Below are 15,731 nucleotides of genomic sequence, written 5' to 3' on the forward strand. Positions count from 1 at the left end.
ACCCAGGGGATCAGACAGATTTTAAAATTTCACACATTGTAGGTTTTACAAAGGTAACATAGGGCTAGATAACACCCTATAATCAGTCACCAGAACATGAACATTGACAGAAACAGGTGTTGCCACTAGAGGAGATCTGATACCATTTTGTGAAAAAACGTCCAGTTCTCAGAGGATTCTGGAAGTGAGAACTGCAGGAGAGTTTGGAGCCGCAGATCACCATTGTGATTACCATCAGACACAAGGGAAACATGGTTGGGCAGGAAGGTTCAATGCCACCGTTTGGTTGCAGTTCAAGTCCCAAACCCTGGCCAAACCTAAAAGGAATCTCTTACAGACAGAGCCCGTTTTGCTTCTTAAGGAGCTTGGACAAACACCGTTACCATCTGAGTCCCTCAGCCAGAGTCGGGCAAGAAGGTGTGAGCACCCCCTCCTGCTACCTGTGGGAAAAAGGAGCTCAGAGGGACGGGGACCTGAGCGGAGGGAGGTGCTGGGATCTGAACCCAGGTTCTCCCAGGATTTTGGCCCAGTGATCTGTCCCCAGGCCAAAGCGCCTCTGTGGACCTCTGTCTCCCACCACACCATTTTATGTTTTAATCATCAACCTTGTTCAGAGGGTTGTGAATGCCAGCGGCCTCCAGGTAGGCTGTGATTTCATACAAGAGGGTGTTATCTTCTTTGGGGTAAGGCAGGGAGGGGTCCTGGTAGTGGGCTTCGATGTCTGCTAGGAGAGCCCTGTGTGGGAGAAACACAGAGTGGAGATCCGTGTTAGAGACGCTCAGAGTTTTTTTTTTTTTTTTTAAATATAGTTTATTGATTTTTCACAGAGAGAAAGAGAGAGGAATAGAGAACTAGAAACATTGATGTGAGAGAATCATCGATAAGCTGCCTCTTGCACACCCCCTACTGGGGATGTGCCCGCAACCAAGGAACATGCCCTTGCCCGGAATTGAACCCAGGACCTTTCGGTCTGCAGGCCGATGCTCTATCTATCCACTGAGCCAAACCGGTCCCGGCAGAGACACCCAGAGTTTTACAACAGTCAGTACAGACTCTTAGGGCCTCAGTGCTCTCCTCTGGAAAACCAGGGCTTGATCCTGCTCCTTCTCCAGTGCCAGGCCTGCGACTGGGTATCTGTGAAAAACTTAACCTCAAATTGCTTTATCTTCTGGAATTAACCCAGATTAAATGCTTTCACCACTCGAGTTTTATGAACTGACTGAGCTGTTTGACCAAGAAGCATGAATTACTGATCTTAACACATTGTAGACAGATCATGAGAATTCTTGTGTTTTCTGTTCTAAGGCTCGTGGCCTATCATACTTTAAAAAGATATTAACTTGGCCCTAACAGGTTTGGCTCAGTGGATAGAGCATCAGCCTGCAGACTGTAAGGTCCCAGGTTTGATTCTGGTCAAGGGCATGTACCTTGGTTGCAGGCACATCCCTAGTAGGAGGTGTGCAGGAGGCAGCTGATCGATGTTTCTCTCTCATGATGTTTCTAACTCTCCCTTCCTCTGTAAAAAAATTAATAAAATATATATTAAAAAAATAAAATAAAATAAAGATATTAGCTTATAAGAACATGTAATAAATAACTTCAAAATGCAATGGGATATTTAATTTTAAGGCGTGTCTTTAACATTTATGTAAAACATTTTTTGTACTTCTTCAATAGAAAGTTATCTGGCCACTAGCAATAAAACTGTGGGTCTGCAATGTGTTAAGTAGGAAGCTTGACATGAGAACAGGTTGCTGGGAGCAGGAGGATTATACCCAGGATGCGTGCCCAGAGCCACTTCTGGCAAAGAAAACACTCCTAATTGCCTACAGGACTCTCAGTGACTCAGGCCTGTGGGACGCCAAGTGGTAGCAGTTGACCCTCAAACAACAGGGACCCCCTTGAGCAATCGGAAACCCATGTATAACTCTGGCTCCTCAAAACCTAAATACTAATAGCTTACTGGTGACCAGAAGTCTTTCTGATTACATACACGCTGATGAACACATTTTGTATGATGTAGTATTATATACCGTATTCCTAAAGTAAGCTAGAGAAAAGTATTAAGAAAGTCATAAGAGCCAAAACCGGTTTGGCTCAGTGGATATAGAGCATAGGACTGTGAACTGAAGGGTCCCAGGTTCGATTCCGGTCAAGGGCATGTACCTTAGTTGCAGGCACATCCCCAGTAGGGGGTGTGCAAGAGGCAGCTGGTTGATGACTCTCTCTCATCGATGTTTCCAACTCTCTATCCCTCTCTCTTCCTCTCTGTAAAAAACCAATAAAATATATATATATATATATATATATATATATATATATATATATATAAATAAAAGCTAACAACAACAAAAAAAATCTACATTATAAGTGGGCCCAAACAATTCAAATCCATGGTGTTCAGAGGCCAACTGTAATTGCTTTCTCAATTTGTGCAAATACCTAGTACAGTGTCTGGTATATATTAAGTGATCAATATTTGTTGGCTGAAGAAATGAATCCTTCAAGCCACACACACACACACACACACACACACTCACACACACACACACACACACACACACACACTCACACACACACACACACACACACACACACTCACACACACACACACACACACACACACATACACACACACACTCCCCCCAAGGGACAATACTGAAGAAACAGATTTGCTTATCCATGGGAAGGCAGCCTATTCATCCAGAGAGCCTTCTTACCCAAAAGAACTTAAAGAGTAGGTACTGAAGAATCTGGCCCTTTCAAATGCTGGCACTTACTTATTGAGATTTTCCAGGGCGGCTGCCAGATGTTTGGAGTCAAATCGACAGGAGTAATTTAATTCGTTGGCAATTTGTTGTCTCAGAATCTGCATCTGCCCAACCTGTGAACAAGCGAGAGAAAGAAAAGGTAGGACAGGTCAGCATCTCAGAGTGAGGGTTAAGGAGGCAAACACCAAGACAACTTCTCACTGGATCCCATGTTCCACCAAAAAATGGAGGGACCGCTCTCCGTGCTGAGAGCAATGTCACCCCGATGGAGCACGAGGGCCCAGGCCAGGAATGCCGGGGGCCTCCAGTGTGCCGACCCCAGTGTTTACAAAGGGGCCAGTGGTGCTCAGCGTTCAAGTGTCAAAGGCGTCAGTTAAGGAGCTCTATGTTTGCTCTTCGGGAGTAAGCTCTCCAGGTTTAGCAGCTGCTAGCAGCAGCCCTACCTCCTTTGTCTGCATCTAAACAAGCGCTAAGGATGCCATTTCCTTCGGTTACTCTCAACTTGGTGAATAGGTATTCCACATCACTCAGGAATAAACATCATGTAATAACCTGGGTTAAAAAATAATCATCCACATAAAGTCTACCAAGAGAGTCCCCTAACGATGCTAACCCCTAGTCTAGGGGTCCTTAATCTTGTTTTTGTACCTTGAACCCCTACTGGGATCTGGTGAAGCACACAGGCCCTGTCTCAGAATAATTCTTTCATGTGTACAAAATAAAGCATATAGGATGATGGGAGCCAAATGTAACAAAAGGTAATTATCAGACTATTAAAAACAGACTTAGGATACAGTTATGTCAGCACAGTGCATCAACCACTGCAATTCCCAAGGAACAATGAGAATAGATGACCCCGGACAGGTCTATGTTAGGTGATAGAAATGTCTCTGGGGTCTGGTTTGAGAGAGTTCAGCCTGCTCCCATAAACTTGTTGGCATCATAAAGACAACAGTATAACTTTCTGTGCCCAGTCATTTTCTTATGTTCCATTCTAGGAAAGTAACCCTAAGCGGTTAGTGATGGGGAGCAGGGGCGGGTGGGGAGGCTGTTTTACAAAACCAGCAACAACAAAGGGGAAATGAACACATTTACTCTGAGTTGCTGGGAGCAGAGAAAAATTAAGAAAAACAGAGGGGCCTTCTCTACAAACAAAAGGACAAGTTACCATTTAGGTAAATGGAGCTTGTAACAGTTACACGTGTTAAATGACCTCAAATGTATTGCTTTTGACCATTATTCTTACCAGACTATCATTCTACTTGGGTGAGGGAAATAAAAGCCTATGTAAAAAATTCTATTTATAAGTAAGAAACCGTTTGTTACAGAAAAATACAGGATAGGGCAAGCCTGGCTTAAAAATAATATTTATTTTATTTTATTATTTTATATAATAAGAAAATAGTGGGTACTCGCAAGCCACTCGAAAATGTGCCTCTAACCTTGTATCTGGCTCATCTAATTCCTTGCTTAACTCCAGATACTCTATGTCAAGGGTTCCCTTAAAAGCACCAATCTAGAAATGGACACAAATAAAGTCAGCTTAACATAACCTGTTCTCATTTAAAGCTCCCCGAGAATCCGTGACCAGCACAGCACGTTCTTTTTGGTGCTTCCCCCATGCCTCTCATACAGCACTGGAGCTCCTACCCATTTACTAGTAATCGCCTATTTAGAGATATTTGGATTATCACTTTTGCCATGATTTCTCTAGAAATACAGCAGCCACTAGCCACATGTGGCTATTTAAAATAAATAAAGGTTCGGTTCCTCGACCTTCCAAAACACGTGTTAGGTGTTCAACCTCAACACGTGGCTAGTGGCTCTGGTCACTAATGAACAGCAGATTATTTCCAAAGTGACAAGTTTGTCCTGGGGCTTTAGGCAAAGGTCGCTAGGACACAATACTTGGCTACTGCACACTCACCAGCAATGACCACGAACCGCAGCCCATAAGGGACAGCAGCCTTCGAGCTGCCTGGCCAACAAGTAGAAACTGTCCCAACCTTCCCCGGGAACCCGGCGCCTCCCTCGGCTCCCACAGAGGGAGATGCAGGCCCGTCCGGGCTCAGGCCACTCCGCACTCTGCCCAGGTTTTCCCGAGATCAGAAACCCAAGGAGCTCTCAGTATCCGAAAGTCACCTGGTGCTGGAATGTCAAGCTCCATAACAAGAGACCAAAGGCTCCTAGTGTTGCCTATTCGGTTTGTTTCTAAATAAATTAAACACACACACACACATACACACACACCCCTCACTGAAATGATGGGAAATACATTGTGAATTTGGTCAAGACAACCATGAGTATGGACTCAATGGAACTCAAAGTTCCATTCTCTTGTTCCTGTCACTGGGAACAAGAGAATGGAACTTTTGCAAATTCCTGTGGCATTCTAGACTTTTCCTTTTAGCCGTGAACTAGTTTTCCTGCAGGAAATCTATTGTAGTAGACAGACTGTCCGTAGGCATTCTGAGGAGATAGGTAGCATTTCTTTTAACTTCGTGTCACCCAATGCTTTGTACATAACGAGTGCCAGGAACAGGCTGTCAAATGTCTCGGGTCATCAAGCGATGAGAGAAGGACACTGGGAAGATTCAGAGCATCCGTCACAGTGTCAGGCAGGAGAGCAGGGAACAGATTCTACATGTTGATCTCCATCCAGCAAATTAATCTCCTCATTTCACTTTCCTGTTCATTTCCAGGGACACAGTGTCCTGTTTTCAGTGTTAGGACAATTTACGCCCCAGAGAACCTGGCTTTAGCATCTCTGCAGTCAGGAGGGGAAGGAGATAAACGATCTGTAACCGGACAGAGAAGTCACGGATGGACTTTTTTGTGAGATGGATTATTAATTTTCTGTTTCCTGTGTGAAAGCACTTCTTGCCAAAAGGCATTTCAGATAGAAACAGATTCCTTGAGCAAAAAGAAAACCACAGGACAATGAAAAGCACAGTCAAGAACAGCTCTAAGAGAGGAAGGTAAAGAGACAAATAAATTACAGAAATAAAGACAAACTGAAGTATTTTTGTTTTAATGACAAAAAAGAGTGGCTTTCTTTGAGCAACAAAATGATAAGAAATTAATTATTAAAAAAAAACACAGCATTATCACCCTTTCTTCCACAACATACCTTCATTATTGCCTCCAGGTAAGCTGTCCAAATCTTCTGTGTTTTGGCAATGGCGGAAAAATAAATTTTATTCGAATTTGCTGAAAGGTTAAAACATAATTTTCTATTTAGTGAATGTGGAAAGGTTGCAGCGTCAGCTGAACTCAGGCTAGTTTCAGAACACTTACCCACAATGCTTTTGACGGGGCTGACAGCGTTCATGAGGGTTTTCAAAGTATCCTGAACAGTTTTGTCTCTCATGATGACTTTCTGAAACATACTGAGGAAATTCTAGAACAAGAAGGCAAAAATCAAAGGACCAAATATAATGAGTAAGAGGAGCAAGCACTCCAGTTAACGAAATGTTCAGCAGCCGACTGGCCTGTGGCACAGCACGCTGTAACCGGGGTCACGGGAAGCAGCCACTTCCGGTTCCTACCAGAAACACCCACTTTTGGGAGAAGCTAGTTGCTGGCTTCAATGAGAAAAAGTTTTATTTTCCCCAAGATGGAACTCACAAAAACCATCTGCTCAAAAAAATACTATGCTGGCCGCAAAATTCTAGTTCATTCTCGTCCTTACATACCTACCGGAGTCTCATCTACATGTCAGTACGGGAAAGGATGGAAGAGAAGTCCCGTGGCCCACTCCCATTACGCCCAGCGCAGCAGAAAACACGCAGGAGGACCAGAGCTCACCTGGAGCTCCTTCACGATCATAAAACACAGCAGCCTGTCCAGCCCGTTCAGCCCGAAGGTGCCTAGCGTGGTCTGGATTTCTGAGAAGAGGCGGCTGCTGGTCACTTCTTGGTGCGTTTTCATATCATACCAGGTGTTCAGCTGGTCGATGTGACATGTCAGTCTACAACACAAAACACACCCAAAGCCCAGAGGCAGCTGAGGATTCATCCTTAAGAGACTCCTCAGCCATCCTTAAGAGTTGGAGGGCTCAATGGCTTGGGGCATAAGCCATGAAAAACAGCAAGGTCATGGCTTGTGCTGAATAACCTCTGCCTCTGGGCACCCCGTGTATGCACCTTCACGGTGACGCCCGCAGGACCAGGCAGCATGCTGCATTGCACCCCCTTTTCCTGCTCTGCACTATGTCACTGGTTGGGCTGTTGCTTGGAGTCATGCCAAGAGGATAAGGTTAGGCTGGGTGTCAGGCTGGAGGACTTGAGTCATCTCTCTTTGTGGGGACTTTCTTTAAATTCCCAGAAACTGGGGACAAGTCATGCGTTATCTCCACTCTGGTAAGAAAGAAACTTGGAATCCTATGTAACACCTGAGAGTCCAATGACAAGCCACTTCCTCTTTTCTCCCAGTTCTGGTAGCAACAATGACGCCGTTCACTCAGGAGCGTGACCATGACGATACGCAGCCAGTATTTCCTTCGAGGCCAGGAGCTCTCTTTTCCTTCCTTCCGGTAGGAGTGGCCCTTTCTTTATAGGTGAGATAACCGAGGCCCAGAGAGGCCCCATTCCAACATCACACTCTCAACCACCATTTTAATGGCTCCAACCGTGGGGTCGGGACCTTGGATCACTGGTAGACTATGTTACAGCAGGTGGCCAGGCCCACTCCTGGGGAGTCTGACCGGGCAGGGCTGGCATGGATTCCCAGCCCTGCAATTTCACACTCCACACATGACAAGCCCAATTCTAAGAACCAGAATGCAACTTTATGGAAATGGAACTTGGGAGGTAGAAAGAGCCGAGAGCACTGTGTGTGTGTGTGTGTGTGTGTGTGTGTGTAACTTTGGAAGTCAATGAGAAAAGCGAGAGAGTTCCAGAACTGCATATGGAAACCTTTCAGGCTTCAAGGTCGCCCCCCATCACCCAGTGCTGGCACTCTGTATCACTCACGGAGGCTCCCAGCACTGATGACCAAGTCAACACTGACACAAAAACCCCTATCCTGCTTAGACCCCCTGTAGCTATTAGTGTGGCTTTAGGGGGTAGTTTCTAGAAAGGATTTCGTGATCAATTCTTGGGCACCAAGAAAGGACGAGCTCCAGAAGGCGTGGATCAATTACTCTTAGACAATACACATTTCTGATGCGGTTTTTGGATGAAGTTTACGTACTGACAAGGGAAATTTTGACCAAGTTTTTGTGACTCTATAAACTGTGACCACTGCATGCAACCTTATGTCCTATGTGGTCTGCCCTAGAACGCCACAGGACTTAAGAGCTGGATTCCTGGTGTGTATTCTGGGTCCACGACTTACTAACTCTGGGATTCTGGGCAAGTGCTTATCTTTTCTGTGCCTCAGTCACTTCATTTTTGAAATGGAAAGAGTAACAGAGCCAACCTCATAAGACTCTTGTAACGAGTAAGTGAAAGAACGCAGATCATGTTCTGGGAAGAGAGCACCAGATAACTGCTCAGGAAAAGGTTTAGTTCTTGCTGTCAAAGCTGCCTCAGTGCAGGCTAAGAAACAAGGGGTCGTCTTAAAAAGCCAGGATATGAACCGACAAGTGCAAGACCGTGTGTGTGTGTGTGTGTGTGTGTGTGTGTGTGTGTACGCCAAAGCTACTAGGTACAGATAAGCAATTTGTAATTTAAAAAATAATTTGATGCCAAAACAGTATGGCTCAGTGGATAGAGCATCAGCCTGTGGACTGAAGGGTCCCAGGTTCGATTCCAGTCAAGGGCATGTATCTAGGTTGAGGGCACATCCCCAGTAGGGATGTGTAGGAGGCAGCCGATCGATGTTTCTCTCTCATTGATGTTTCTAACTCTCTATCCCTCTCTCTTCCTCTCTGTAAAAAATCAATAGAATATATTAAAAAAAAATAATTTTATATATTGGGATGTTCGCTGGTCCAAGCAAGTAGAATGTTAAATGGTGAGTGAGAGGAGCCTAGGTGGCCAAAGAAACCTTAGGGTTGTTTTGATCTCTGTTTTTTTGGACTGAGGAAGATACGTGGTCTCAAAAATCGAATTTCAATAAGCAATGCTGTGGCCTGAATATATGCAATACATGTGTAGACTTGGCTTGTCTGGTCAAGGCCAGTGGAGTTCAAATGCACCTACTTTGGGTCTGTGATCCGTAAGATTTCTCTGCAGAGCCGACCGATGAACGTCACAGACTCATCCACAGGGGTAAATTTTGGTATTGGAATATGAGTGGACTGGTACATGCTTTGCCAGTCTTGAATCTAGAAAAACAACAACAACAAATATCTGGTACATTTTTGACCAGGTAACCTAGGTATGCTTTCCCCACATAGTTTTATAAGGATAATGTTGCATAAAGAGTGACAATGAGGGCTCCTTACTTTCAAAGACTGTGTGAATAGTCATTCCAAAATGCCATATAAACATTTATTTAAAAAGTAACAATTGTGAGAAAGTAAGATGAATGAGGATAAGTAAGAAGAGACACAGGGACTTGTGGCTTTTGGCTCATGACCTACTATGTGTCAATGTAATACAAAAATCCAAAATGTCCTAAGGATGGAAGATATTTAATGTTTCAATGCATGAATCATCAATTCCCTAATTAAAAGCGAATAGAGTAACTCCTTGTTAACTACTAAAATCTAACTTCTCAGCTGTGATACTTAAGAATTTGGTGCTCAAACAACCCAATTAAAAAACAGGCAAAGGACTTGTGTAGACATTTCTTCAAGAAAGACATAAAAATGATGAAAACAAACAAACAACAAAACCACAGGAAAAGATGCTCAACATCATTAGTCATTTGGAAAATGCAAATCAAAACCACATGAAATACCACTCCATACCAATTAGGATGGGTCTAATATATATATATTTTTTAAAAAGGAAAACAAGCGTTGGCAAGGATGTGGAGGAATTAGGCAATTATAACCCTCAGATATTGCTGGTAAAAATAAAAACGGTGCAGGCACTGTGGTAAACAGCTTGTTGGTTCATCAATAAACTACACACGGAATTACTATATGGCCCAGCAATTCCACTTTTAGGTGTATACTCTGATCAAACCAACTGACCCCTAAGTCTTCTGAATTCTCAATCACTTGAGTTATAACAATGACAACTAACGGATTCATTCTGCAGCCATTTAGTCATGTTTTCTCCATAGGACAGTGAACTCCCAGAGGTCAGGCATCATATAAACTCTGAAACCCTCACAGCTCCTGAAGGTACTCTGAAGGTATTTGTGACTTTCTAGTGCTTACTGATTGTTAGTCACTGTTTAAACACACTTTCTTGTTGGCATTTCTGAGGCCCAGGGTATGTATTTTAAAAGTCAGAAATAACAGACCTAGTCAAGAATTTCAAAATGTATTTAAATACCTTTGTTCTTAAGAAGTTATTACACTCCTGCTCGACATTGTAATTTATAATACGAGATACTTCTTCCTGCCAAATCTTCAGAGCATAAATGTTGACATAGTCCTGTATGTATTCAAAAGAACGGTGAAATCCGTCCATGGTCGCTCCCAACTCTTTCAGCTTGGGCATCAACTCACTTGTCTGTGCAAAAGGGAAACACAAATTCTATCATATTGCAGGAGACTGTCAACCACTAATATCCACACTGGACTTTAAATGATCCCCTACGAGACCACACTCATAGTTCAAGACAGCCTTGGAAATACACATTTCCTACCCATCTAGGATGAGAGGTAACCAAGGTCCAACATTCAAGGAATAGATTTCATTTACCCTGGAAGAAAGCCTCATACAAAAGAATATAAGAAACTTAATGCTGATTTCTCGCACATTATTTGATGAGTATATCTATCTTAAAACACTTCAACTATTTTAAGTTGAATTTCCTGATGTGAAATGCACCCTATATATAAATTTTAGGCCTATTTCTTTTTTCTCCTGAGAAAAATGACCATATTCCTTAATACACTGAACAAAATAAAAACTTACTTCCTATCTGGTTTATGATTAAGTTCAGTATCTATTATATAATAGAAGAAGTAATTCTGAATTACAAACATCAGTTCAATTCTTAAGTTAAGGGATCAGCCCTGGCTGGTGGCTGTTTGGATCATCATCCCGTACACCAAAATAGTTCGATCCCTGATTGGTGTATGTATGGGGAGGCAACTGATCAATGTATCCCTCTCACATCAAGGCTTCTCTCTCTCTCTCTCTCTCTCTCTCTCTCTCTCTCTCTCTCTCTCTATCTCTCCCTCCCTCCCTCCCTCCCTTCCTTTCAAAAATCAATAAAAACATATCCTCAGGTGAGGATTAAAAAAATATTAGGGGATCAACAGGTAAAGAACAGTGCCAATTTTAGAAAGGATTTTTTCATAATATGAATAGATGACCAGAAAGCACACCCACTGTTTGTATTGAAAATCAGCTATCAGATATCTGTTAGGAAGAAGGGTCTTGTTCACAATAGTTAAAAGTGAGGCTCTAGTCCATTTCCCCCCCAAACTGAATGGGGAGCAAGAGAAAGGACAGAGGTAGTGTGGTCATCTGGTACCTTGGCTCGAGGGTTGAAGATCAATCCCCGATGAAGAGCAAAAGCAACACGTTTAACGAGCTCTTTCCTTATCCCGTCTTCCAGCAACTGTTTGGGATCCACCTGAGTGCAAACCAAAGAGCAATAAAGGGCAGTGAGGAAAAGCCAGCCCGGAGTCCAGAGGAAAGAACCTGCCGTGGAGCGCTTTCTCTTCTTTTCCAAAAGACTGGGACCCGTTCCCTCCTGTCCCTCTGTGACCTTGCTCCGGGGGACAGAATTATCAGGTCTGCCCCTCTTTAGGATCTGGTTTATCTCAGGAAAACTCATGATGATAACTTTACAACAAGACATTTTAAAGGTGGTGGGTGGGTATGGAAAGTTTCAAGTTGCCTCACTTTTTAAAATTTATTTATTTATTTATTTTAAATATATTTTATTGATTTTTTTTCCTCCCTCCCTTCCTCCCATACATACCCTCCATCCCCAGAGTTTTATGTCCATTGGTTATACTTATATGCATGTATACAAGTCCTTCGGTTGATCTATTATTTCCCCCAGGTCTCCCTCACTTTTAATCACTTCGTTACAAGTTAAATTTCCTTTTCTTATCACCAGGAGGGGACAGAATAACGGGGCTGCCATTGAAGTCAGTGCGTTTTTTCTCTGATGTTACCTCAAAGCCTTCGTAGCCATATGGGCAGCTCAAGGCTTGGGTTGGATGTTCTGCAGATGGAACAATCCTCTCTCCTTTCAGCACTCTGGGAATGGTGTTGGAAATTAGGGAGATAAAATAGGAAAGCAAATCTGTTCCCTAAGCTTATTTTCCTGATTCTTTGTTTCTATAATGAGAAAGTTTTTGTTATTCCCACAAAGACAGTCTCCTATCAGATCCATAAACATGAAATCCTTTGGATTCCGTGAGACCCATCTCTCTTTTTAATCTGTAAAAAAGCATTATTTCAGAACGTCATAAAGGTAATTGATGGGTCCCATCTGCATTTGGTTATGTCTAAACTTCAAGGAAGATAAATGCAATGAAAGCTGAAGAATTACAAAAGCCAGAAAAATATGTTGCACAACAGCATGGCTATGCAATCAGCAAAATCCAGACTGGGAGAGACTACTGTTAAGGCCTGGGTTCTTCAATAGAAAAAAGAATGAAGAAACCTGGAGAGTAGAAGATACGCAAAAGACACGATATATATATTTTAAATGTAAACTACAGCATTGAGAGATTTACTTTTGGATAATAAAACAATAAACAGAGAGACTGAAATTAGGTCAGAGCACATTAGGAGGAGGATGGGGTGGGAGCTGGCTAAATTATATGTCTTGAGTGTTGGTGAAAACGAATAATATTTACCTTATAATAACCTACTAAGCTAAACAATTGTTTCTGCAGCTTTTAATATTTATGCTTTATATCCCAAGAAACTAGAAACACCAATTAGAAAGGATATATGCACCCCTATGTTCATAGCAGCACAATTCATCATAGCTAAGATCTGGAAACAGCCCAAGTGCCCATCAGTAGATAAATAGGTTAAAAAAACTGTGGTAAATCTACAAAATGGAATACTATGCTGCAGTAAAAAAGGAGTTCTTACTATTTGCAACAGCATGGATGGACCTGGAGAGCATTATGCTAAGTGAAATAAGCCAGCCATAGAAAGGTAAATATCACATGATCTCAGTCATTTATGGAATATAATGAACAACATAAACTAATGAACAAAAACAGATCCATAGACAAAGAAACATCAATCAGACCGTCAAACCTCAGAGAGAAGGTAGGGGAAGGTGGGGGTAAGAGGGAGAGATCAACCAAAGGACTTGTATGCATGCATATAAGCCTAACCAATGGACACAGACAATGGGGATGAGGGCATGAGTGGGGGGGGGGATGGAGGGGTAATGTGGGAATAAGGACACATATGTAATAATTTAATCAATAAAGAAATTAAAAAAATAAAACAAAGTTGGTGAAATATCAAAAAAAGGTAAATTATAAATAAATATAATCAATGAGAGTAAAATCAAAGAAGTAATGAGAAGTTCTCAAAGAAATATTCCTCATCAGAACAGGTGTGATAAAAAGAAGTTCAATGCTTTCAGGAATCTAAAGGTCTCCAATGAACCTGTTCTCCCTAGATTGTCACTAATCTGTGGAGTGTTCACAGCAGAGAGAAAGCCTCCCTCACACACCTCATTCCTCACATTTCTAACCTTTCTTCTAAAGTTAGAAACACGTAACCATTTTCATATGGATCTTCCAGAACTTTCTCTATTCATTTATTTACATAAATATTTGTCCTTAAATACATATTTAATTTCAAAAACCCAAATGGGATAAAACACACACACGCGCGCACACACACACACACACACACACACACACACACAGTACAGCAATTCACTGTTTTCACTTTAATTCCTGGAAATCTTCCAGTGGCGAATTCATTGTGGACGGCAGCAGGGCCATCCACAGCATGAGCACACCCGGATGTGTTCAGCCAATCCCTTACCATTAAACATTACTTAGATTATTACTATTTTGGGGACTAACTCTAACAATGTACACATATCTCTGTGTACATCTCACTTGCTTTAAATCATTACTAAAGTGAACTTAAGCTTTTTACAAGTGTCTGAAATAGACCCTTAACATGGGCAGGTTCCAGATGGGTAAGGGCCCTGGGTTCTCAGACTGGCAAAGACAGTCCTCTCCTGGTGGCATGAGGTTAGGACGATATGCCCTCTGCTCTTATCACCTGGAAGTGTGGGAAATGACTTACACCTTCCTTAAGCAGTCTTTGCCTTGATAATTACTGCTAAATGTTAGGTTTTATTACCTCCTTCTGGTACGGGTCACCTTACATGTAAGATACTTAATCAGGTCCTAGGATTTATCACTACTTTATGGATTAGTCAGAAGTGATAAGCTGCATGTATAATTTCTCCATATCAACTGAATTCAACTGGCATCAGGACTAAAGCATGTTTAACGGAGTCTATTAATACTCCAGGGGTACGTGGTAGTTCTTTAAAGCACTTCCAAAGATCATACACTACAGTTCCATATTATCGATAGGTTCATTTCCTCTATTTTCTTGGACTTTATTAACCTGAATGTTACTCTGGGTATTCGATATCTTTACATTTTATTAAAAATCAGGAATGTTCAGGTTTTACTGCTATCAGATAAACAGGAAAACACCTTGAACATCATTAGTCACAGGATGATAAACTAGCACAGCAGTGAGATGCCATTTTATACCCCTTGGACGAGCAGACATTAGAAAGTGGAAAGCAACAAGTATTGGGGGAAATGTGGCTAGATACAAAGAAGATGGTCATTTTAGAAGGCAACCTGGTAGTGTTGAGACAAATTGCGTATAAATATGCCCTCTGACCCAGGGACCCACTCTGGGTATGCAGACTTCAGAAACTCTTATACAGGCCTGCAATGGGGACATGCTCCAAGATGATACAGGGGAGGCAACAAGTGTCTGTCCCTTGGGCAGTGGTTACGTAAAATGTGACATCAGTGCAGCAGTTTAGAAGTAACCAACTACCTGACCCATAGCAATGGAAATTTATTTCAAAAGCAATACCTAGTGAGAAGAGTTGGAGAAGGAATCAGAGACAGAGCACAGTAATTTAGATAAATAGAAAAACACATGCACACATAAAATAACACCACATGCATGTTCAGGGACAGATACCAAACATAAAGGGGGGCTCTGTGGGTCCCCAGGAAAAGAGAAAGAGGAAAATAAGAGAACGGCTTACAGGCATCAGTGCTGACAATGACCTGCTAATGACAATAAGGTCAGATGACCTCAGCTCTCTGCACCTGGGTGCAACATAAAAATACGAAAAAGGAAAAGGGGGCGGCAGAAAGAAAGAGGACTAGCCAGCTGTTTTGTCTAAGGACATGAAACTATTTTTCTCTATTATAAAGTTAATAAAGTGGATTTTTCTTAGATTTAAGTAACTCTTGGGTATTACGAGAAATAAGGATTATAATGCTCTCTTTTCCTCCATCAATACATGAGTAATATAAAGCTCCGAAGCTGAATGTGAAACAGAAGACACACAAGATGATGATGTCATTCCGTTTTCCGAGGGATAAATACCACCTTCATTCAGACTAAGAGCCTCCCAGACCAGCATCAAAGCCGTTACCTTGATGATGCCGACCAAAGTCGTTTTCATCATTAAGATGCCTTCAGTAAAAATGGAAATCGCGTGAGTCAGCTTGGCAACCTTTAACAAAGACAGAGTGGTTAGTGAAGCAGTTCCCATAAAGGCCATTGTTGGTAGAGAAGGTGAAGTAATTGGCTGGGTCCCGGGGTGGGCAAAGACAACTGGAATGCGCGTGAAGCTTTAGGACCCCACTGGGCACCTGTCCTGGGCAGGGATGAGGCTTCA

General features: G+C 42.3%; 1 protein-coding gene across 4 annotated transcripts in view; it reads right to left on the reverse strand.

Annotated features, from left to right (window-relative positions):
- Positions 1 to 15,731, reverse strand: part of WASHC5 (WASH complex subunit 5) — a 59,742-nt gene that overhangs the window by 15,555 nt on the left and 28,456 nt on the right. For all 4 annotated transcript variants that reach the window (XR_006741594.1, XM_045581521.1, XM_036437258.2 and 1 more), the window contains 9 exons: positions 15,486 to 15,566; positions 11,319 to 11,420; positions 10,166 to 10,345; positions 8,918 to 9,042; positions 6,579 to 6,741; positions 6,069 to 6,171; positions 5,902 to 5,981; positions 2,781 to 2,884; positions 606 to 735 (listed from right to left, as the gene is read on the reverse strand). Coding sequence is in view for 3 of the 4 variants with exons in the window: in XM_045581521.1 (XP_045437477.1) it covers positions 606 to 735; positions 2,781 to 2,884; positions 5,902 to 5,981; positions 6,069 to 6,171; positions 6,579 to 6,741; positions 8,918 to 9,042; positions 10,166 to 10,345; positions 11,319 to 11,420; positions 15,486 to 15,566 (1,068 nt within the window). In the remaining variant the exon portion in view is untranslated. The remainder of the gene's footprint in view (positions 1 to 605; positions 736 to 2,780; positions 2,885 to 5,901; positions 5,982 to 6,068; positions 6,172 to 6,578; positions 6,742 to 8,917; positions 9,043 to 10,165; positions 10,346 to 11,318; positions 11,421 to 15,485; positions 15,567 to 15,731) is intronic.

Source organism: Pipistrellus kuhlii, unplaced genomic scaffold, assembly GCF_014108245.1.
Source record: "Pipistrellus kuhlii isolate mPipKuh1 unplaced genomic scaffold, mPipKuh1.p scaffold_m20_p_14, whole genome shotgun sequence".
Classification (NCBI taxonomy): Eukaryota; Metazoa; Chordata; class Mammalia; order Chiroptera; family Vespertilionidae; genus Pipistrellus; species Pipistrellus kuhlii.